At 40.8% G+C, this 8,656-nt stretch overlaps 1 protein-coding gene across 1 annotated transcript; it reads right to left on the bottom strand.

Moving 5' to 3' along the window:
- Nucleotides 1-2,758: 2,758 nt before the first annotated feature.
- Nucleotides 2,759-8,656, bottom strand: CCR6 (C-C motif chemokine receptor 6). Its single transcript, XM_058835643.1, has 3 exons — nt 8,498-8,656; nt 5,449-5,521; nt 2,759-4,795 (listed from the first exon to the last, which is right to left on the bottom strand). Exons 2-3 carry the CDS (start codon nt 5,455-5,457, stop codon nt 3,710-3,712), a joined length of 1,095 nt encoding a protein of 364 aa, XP_058691626.1. The 5' UTR covers nt 5,458-5,521; nt 8,498-8,656; the 3' UTR covers nt 2,759-3,709.

An 8,656-nucleotide genomic window follows, 5' to 3' on the forward strand; every position in this document is an offset into this window, starting at 1 on the left:
TCTGAACTACCAATATTAGCCCCAACTCATGAGTTAGTTCTGCTGGCATGGACACCACAGGAATGATGGAATATCTGAGGGCCCATCAGCTACATCCACTGGCCAGCTTGCCACTATGGTCATCTCCTTCTGCACATTGAGCAGAATAATCCTTTTCCACTGCTTTTGCTCTGACCTGGTCTTCCTCTTTTACCTTACGGTAGATTTCACAAAAAATGTCAAGAAGATATTACATCTAAATTAAATTTCTATCTACCCACCCTTCCATCCTGTAGTTACCCTCAAAGCGTGTGTAAGAAAGCCAGCATCCCACTGGCTGGAGCTGTGGTTCTCCCTGCACAGCAGCCCCTTAGGAGATGTATTGGGTTTGTGTGGTCATGTTTGGGTAGTGGGGGAGCTCTAAGGGTGGATACTCTGAGGAACTGCTAGAAACTTCTCCCACTTCCAACAGAGCCAAGGTCAGCTGGCTCCTCCAAGATGGACCCACTTCTTGTCAAGGCCAAGCCCATCATGATAACAATGCTAAATAGGAAAAAAACTGTTATTGGTTCAGAAGCAATTGCAGGCAGAGAAGACAGGAGTGAGAATATGTGAGAGAACCAACACTGCAGGCACCAAGGCCCGCAAAGAAAGAGGGGGAGAAGGTGCTCCAGGCACCAGAGAAGAGATACACTTGCAGCTCATTATGAAGACCGTGGTGAGGCAGGCTGTCTGCCTGCAGCCTTCAGAGTTCCACAGGGGCTCAGAGATCCACCTGCAGGCCCTGGAGGGGTCCCACATGAGAACAGCTGGATGCTTGAAAAAAAGTTGTGACTTTGTGGCTCTGTGGGAAGCCCACACTGGAGCAGGCTCCTGTTAGGACCTGTGGCCCTGGGGAGAGAGGAGCCCATGTTACCCAGTTTCTTGGCAGGACTTGTGACCTCAGAGGGAAACCACGCTGGAGCAGCCTTTTCTCGAAGAACTGTAAGACATAGAAAAGGACCCAAGCTGGAGCAGTTTGTGAAGAACTGCAGCCCATGGAAAGGACTCATGCTGAAGGAATTAGTGGAAGACTGTCTTCTGTGTGAGGGACTCCAGGCTAGGGCAGGGGAAGGGCTCCTCTTCTTGAGGAGGAAGTGGTGGGAGAAGCAGCATGTGATGAACTGACTGTACCCCCATTCCCACCTCCCTGCTAGCTGTGGGGAAGGAGGTAAAGAATCAGGAACAAAGTTATGTCTGGGTGGAGGGAAGGTAATTTTAAGATCTGTTGTATTTTTCTTTATCTTGCTCTGATTTTGACTGTTAAATCAAATTAACTTATACAAATACCATGATAGCAATCAGTGAGTGATCTCCCCCTTCTCTTATATTAACTCATGAGCCTTACATTACATTTTCTCTACCCTGTCCACTTAAGGAGGGGAGTGATAGAGAGGCTTTGGTGGATGCTTGGCAGCCAGACATGTTAAACCATCACAGGAATCCACCCCCATCTTTCCTAGGGACAGAGCACTCATTCATGGCAATCAATTTTGGCTGCACCTCAAGCAGGACTTTTGGCAAGGCCTTGGCACCAGCACAATTCGTACACCAGGTGCTGTTTTAGTCTTACATTCTCTTCCCTCTGCAGGACTTCTCTCCCATATGCATTGGGGAGCAGCTGGGTACATTTTCTACACTCCAGTGTCATGCTCCAGTGAGCATTTTACCGTCACAAAATCCAGCAGCTGAGAAGCTGTGCTGTTCCTGCCTGAGGCAGCTGTCCCACATCACCACTTCCAGCTTGCCTGGGCCCCTCGTGGTTACAAGGGGCTGGCGACCAAGACTCCAGGCTGACCCCTCTCTCTGGGGAAGGCCCAGCTCTGCTCACTTTCTCTGCCCTCACCCCTGATGGAGGATGCTCTTTCAGCCAGGAACCACTTCAGGAAGGCTATGGCACACTGTCCTTGCCGTCTCCCAGGGTCTGTCAGCAAGTCACCACTGGTGGGACAGTGCCAGTGCCAGTGCCAGTGCCAGTGCCCAGTCAGTGACTGTCCCTTGCCCCGCTGGGGCAGTGTTTGGGTTCTCCAGTGGCTGAAGGCCGATGCAGGCATGGCAGTGGGGTGGCAGAAGGTGGGAGATACACTTTGGAGCCTTGGGAAGTTGTGCCCAAGAGCTGCTGCAGCTGCTTCAGCTCTGAAGTCTGAACTTCCCACCCTGATGCATGCTCCCTCAGGGAGCCCCCAATGGACAGACTGTTCAGACATGACTGTTCAGATTCTGCACAGTGTAAGAGGATGTTTCATGGCAACACATGTAGAAGGGAACTCTTAGATATGAGGGGATATTTTCCTTACATTTTTTATTTGCTGAATTCTATTCCAGAAAATCGTCATTGCTATGTACAGCAAATGCATGCATCTGTATTTACATATTTTTCTATCATAGTCTCGCAAAATTGCTATTCAGTTATGATAAATATATGCAATCTTTATCATATGTGGTACTGATACTTAAAAACCTGACACTGCAGTGGAAACAAGGATGGATTGTACCAACCAAGGCAGCACTAGTTTCATGTGCCATATTAATGCATTCCTCAAGGGATCTACAGACCTTGCTTCTGTCTATCTCATTGTCCCACTGTGACTGCAACAGTGGTAAAGCTCACTCAATGGGTAGAAGATCCACCAAGGATTTGCTGAAGAGTAAAGGCTGGGTAAAACTAATTGCATTTATTATAAATATTCCTATATGTATAGTGAGTCAAATACTGACTCAGTAAAAATTCTGGCTGAATTAAGTCAGATTCTGCTCTTTTTTAGATAATTACTTCTAATTAATTTCTGAAACTACATATATGCATATTTGAGCTGGTAAATACATTCCTAAGGAATCTTTGCTAGCAGCAGCTAAATGCAAAGAAATGCTTCATATTTTATTACCAATCACATTCCAACAAATAGTGCTGGAATAATTGCAGTTTCATACAGTTAGTTGCCTTTTAAAAAGTAGAGTGTGAATTTCAGCTAGAAAGAGACTACTTTTCACAAAGAGATATTCATCAGATTATCAGCTTTGCTGGGTTCCAGCATCTGAACCCTGTGCCAAACAAAGAGAAGAAACTCTCCAACAAAGCTTCACTCTCTGTTCAGAATAGCACTGGGCTAAGATTTACAAGACCAAGCACTGCAGCCCAGCTATGTCACCAGTCCTGAGCCTCTTTTGTCATTTCACAGTCTGTGAAATTCCTTGTCGTGCTTTGCTCAAAATGCCATCTATTTGGGTTAGTACTGTCACAATATGACCTGTCTGCAATATAAGCACAGTGGAGAGCTACACTTCACTAGGATTTCCAGGTAGAAGAAATTAATAGAAACAACATAAATGTAAGAAAGAGCCTAGACATAACCTTTACTTATTATTTTGGGGATATTTCAGTGTTGTAGGACAGATGAAATGTGATTTTTCCTTGCACAATGACAAGGGTTCCTCTGAAAATTTCAATTTCTTTATAATTCCAAGAGAATGTACTTTAGAAGTGCATTAAGAGAAGTGAATAAGGCTTTAGTTTTACACAGGACAGTATTATGCCTTTATCTTAATTAGTTTCCTGAAAGGAGCTGTAGATCATTGAATCCCTTTAGAGACACAGAGGAGCTCAGATACTTGCTGTCACTTGGCACAGTGACATTAGTTTGGGTGACCCGGTGAGACGAGCCCTTCAGTACTAATGTTGGTTAAACTGTATTTATATAGTAAAAGATGATCCATTGTCAGTCAGAATTTCACTAGTCTGTCTTGAATGATAAGTATCAGAGTTTGTCCTTAAACTACGTTTATTGTCTTTCTTGTCTCTCTTGCACCATAGGTCCTTCATCAGCTTCACAAAATAACTTCTGAACTTCACTCCAATAAATGCATAGAGCACAGGGTTCACACAACAGTGTAAAAATGCTATGGCTTCAGTGGTGTATTTTGCATAAGCCATTATCTTGTCACTGTCACAAGATTTGTCAATCTTGCCCATATTGACAGCTGTTATGAGAAGTACAATGTTATAAGGTACCTGGCAAACTAGGAAAACAGCTACAATTAATACAATTACACGGATTGCTTTGTTTCTTTTGGAATTCTGAGCTTGTTGTAAGGATCTGACAATGAAGGTGTAACAAAAAATCATGAATATTAAAGGTATAAAAAATCCAAATGAAACTTGTAGCCACAGCAGCAGTGATTTCAGCGTCGTGCTTTCAGACATTCCGTCAAATCTGTGATCACAAATCTCTTTGGTTTCATTGATGGAGAAGCTGTAACTTTCACTGTACAGAAAAGAGGAACTGGAGATTAAAATTGATGATATCCACACAGCCAAACAAATGAGTTTACTATGTGCCAGAGTCCTTGCCCTGAGTTTAAAAGACTTTGTTGCCTGTACGATAGCAATGTACCGGTCCACGCTGATAAAGGCCAAAAGCAGCATGCCACAGCTGAAGTTGATTGCATAGATACCTCTAGTCATTTTGCAAATGAAGTCACCAAAAATCCATTCGTCAGCTGCATAATTCACTGCCCACAGTGGAAGAGTAAGAACAAACAGTATGTCTGCTATGGCCATGTTGAAGAGGTACACATCCGTCATGGACTTGGTTCTTTCGTATAAAGCGAAGGTCATCACCACAAAGATGTTACCCAAGAGGCCGATGATACAAATCAACGAATATGCAACTGGCAGAAATGCTCTTGTGAAGTTCCTGACCTCCAGCTTAGAACAAGGTTGCATGATTAGAGAAGCATAGTCTGAATAATAGGGGTAATCTGTGGAACAAGGGTCTGTCTGTAGAAAAGGAGAACACGAGTTAACACACAGATGTTAATCTTTAATCCCTGTGTAGTAGAAACATGATAGATAACTGACCGCACATTCCAATTACAAATGCATTTAACACTACAGACCAGGTTTGTGTGAACTATCTAGGAAATTTCACAAATTCATACTTAAAATATGAATGTGGAAATAATCCTTTCGCATGTCCCAGGGGCCTTCATATTTAAGTGCATTTTGCAGAAAGTACAAGTCTGCTGTCACAGAAGACTCTGTGGTGTAAATATCTGAATCTGAATTAGGGGTCTAGTCTTTCTTTACCATCACACAAGGCAAACAGGACTTTCTAGCATGTTATGCATTTCATACTAATGTAGCTTGACTAAATCAAGCCCAAAAATGATTGCTTTTCTCTACTCAGATAGATGGACAATCTATGAGAGCTAGCCAGAGACACATTTACCTGCACTATAAACACCAAATCTATAGCAAAAGTTTAATAAACAATGTGTTTTGACTGAACTCTGCTGTCAGAAACATCTCTTCAGATTTTCACTTCTGAAATTATGGCTTTTGGATCTGCAGCCTCAAGGAACTGGGTCTTACAGAGTCATTGCTTTCTTGATATACTAATATATATAAATTTATATCAATTTGATACTTACAAAATTCATTTTGGCAGTACACTTCTCAGAAAAATATGTTCAGAAAGACCTCAAAATGCTTTCCCAAGTATTTCTGAAAAGAAAATAAAGTTGATTGGATCAGGATACCAGCACAATAAGTGTGAAGAAGTAGAAAAACAAAACTGGAAATAAAACCTACTCAGAACAGAATGTCATCACTAGACCATGTTAACAAATTGCACATCTCTACAAAATATGCAGCTGTAGAAACTGAATGGTTTTTATCAGTATTATTAAGAGCACAGTCTTATATATTGAATGTTTATTCATAGGTTAATAAATGATATATGAGAATATGTGACTGCTACTTCACATTGAATTTGCACCACAAAAAATTATAATAAATTAAATTTTACTTTGAGAACTTCTGTATGACAATGGCAATCTGTGTATTGAGGGAAATACAGAAAAAATAAACAGCACTCCCTTAGTATACTTCATAACAGCAATGCAACAATTTACCCTTTTTTCCCACTCTGACACTTTATCAGTGTCTCAGCACTTTCAACATAATATTATTTGTCCTTTTTTATTACACTAGTGAGGTAATTGAAGCGCAACAGAATAAGAGCTTCTTATAGTGCAAAGGATAGTACACAATATATGAGCAGACTGAGCACGGGTGTTTTGGTCAGTGCACAGATTTACAGTGCAGCATTCAGTGTGCACTTCAGACAGCACCCCACAATAAAAAAAAAATTGCTTTCTTTATCATTGTGATACCTAACTGTTTTACAAATTTACAAATCTTAGTTTTCACAACACCCTGTGGTGAAGAAGTATTGCCACCTTATTTAGAAGAGAAAATCTGAGTCATTAGAGTGAAGTATCCACTTAAGATGCTCAGTTTGAGACAGATAACTCAACACCACTTCTAAGAGTACTTAAAATGGTGAAGGACTTCAGCTAAGTAAAGGATTAAATCCATTGACTACTTGCATTCATAGGATCCAAGGATCAGACTTCTGCCAATCAGATCACGGGTTCTAAAGTCACAGAAAAATAAAATGGGGAACATGCCATTGGTGGCCACATGTGGGAAGCTGGTCTTAAATAACTTGTTCCACCTCACACAGGAGTCCATGGGCAGGAGTTTTAATTCCTCAGCATTCCTGTGCATGAGTTCAGTCCTTCCCTTCTTCCCATTAGAAAGAGAACTGTCCCTATCACCTAGGCAGTAATTTCAGGGACAGGATGACATGAGGTCCCATATTTGTCAAGGCTGGGAAGGGCAGTTTTGTCTAGAGTTTGTCTGCTTTTTGCTAGTCATGCTACTAATTGGGAAGAGCACATGAGTCAGCTTTAATTCTACAAAACCAAAACTTTCTTGTTTGGGAATTACCTAATGTTGATAACAAGAGAGAGAGAATTTGTAAAAGTGGGGCAGATGAAGTCCAGATATAATGGGGAAACTGGGGGAGGGAAAGGACAGAACATAATGAGGATGACTCATGTGGGGATGCTGGCTCATAGCAGAGGGCTGCAGCTGGGTAAAGACCTGAACTAGATGATGTTGCTAAGGCATCACAGCTTATCTGGATTTCCTGCCCTTTAAACAAACCTTTAACTATCTCTCCAGTTTCATCTGCTGGCTTTTCAAACTGATTTTTAGAAGCTGCAGGAATATGATAGCCTGAAAGTGCTTGAAGCAAATTTCAAACAATTTAAAGGTATCTCTCAGAAGTGCAGAGATGTATAGGGCAAGCAGGTGAGTTATGCAATTAACCTGGGGCTGTGGTCCCCTAGCCCATCTTTGCACAATTTTAGTCACTGTCTGCTGCTTTACACTTTCTGATCTCATCCAGCCACACACTCATGACCTTGCTTGGTGTTTCTGTTAGCCTTTGCACTTGGCTGCAGCCACAGTAACTCTGCAGCTGGGGGTACCTGTCTAGGTTAGTATTTTAGAAACTGTTATTTTATTGTTGCAAGAAAAATACCATTCTAGGTGTTGGCCCTTCAGGTCTTTTTTAAGACTTACATGGTTAAAATATACTGAGAGGGTCTGACAGCCTAGGGAGCCATGGGTATTTCCTACAGCCTGCAAGGAGGGCTAAGAAGGGAAATCTTGTCAGATTATCACTAAGAAAAGGCTCTTTTGTTTGCAGAAGAGCTCAGCAGAGACTGTATGGGGAGCAACAACTACTCATCACAGGAGAGATGCATATTCTCCCTGATCCTACAGGAATTCAAAAAGCCACCACCAGCCACACACTTATTCACAAAATTACTTTGACTGTCCAGCAGAAGCTTCTGTAGAAAAGGACTCAAAAACTAATATCAGAATTTCAGACATCAGATTAAGACCTGATTTAAATCTCTTGAGCTGACTTCCTTTTCTGAATTTGAAACAGCATTGGCAGAAGTTATTAAAAAGATGTGCTGGCTGCTGAGGAAGTTGAATCAGAGCTCGTATAAACACAATTTCCTTTTCGATTTAAATCTTTCTAACAGTGTTTCAGTAGGCACATTTATAATTTATAACCTGCACATTTACATCGTTTTTTAGCATTAATGTATCAGGTAAATATAAAAACTAATTTTCATATCTGTCTATATCTATATCTATATCTATCTATCCATCTCTCTCTATATATAAGGTGGTGTGTCCTAACATTGGTTATGCACTAAATATGGGTAGTACATGTCTGTGCATGTTCACTCAAAAACATCTATGTTCTGAATATTAAATATATAAGCCTTGAATTTTTTGAGCTTAGCATTTTTCCACTTTATCCATATCATCACATTTCTTTTCACTATGAAAGCAGTGTATGAGCACTCAAAGGTAAGACTAAACCACAATCTTAAGAAAAAATATACTATTTGAATAACACAAACAAAAGACAATTAATAAAGACAGACCTGAGGAAAAAGACAGAATTCTATGAAAAAAAAAAATTCAGTCACTAAGTACTTTTAAGAATAGTCTACCCTTGTAAATAGAATCCCACTTACATGTTCAGTTTAATACATTTGCCACACATATACACGGATTACAGATTATCTGTTTTATTTTAGTACTTACCCAATCTGAAAATCGTCTGAAGGCCAGGTGAAAGAGGATGTGTGATTCTTTTAAAGTCTGTTCTGGCTGCCTCAAGCACATTTACTATCAGCCTCAACAAAAGTACACTCCAATTTAGAAAACAAGAAATAACAGCATTAGTTAAAGGTACAGAGTTAA

The sequence above is a fragment of the Poecile atricapillus genome, chromosome 3 (genome assembly GCF_030490865.1).
Source record: "Poecile atricapillus isolate bPoeAtr1 chromosome 3, bPoeAtr1.hap1, whole genome shotgun sequence".
Taxonomy (NCBI): Eukaryota; Metazoa; Chordata; class Aves; order Passeriformes; family Paridae; genus Poecile; species Poecile atricapillus.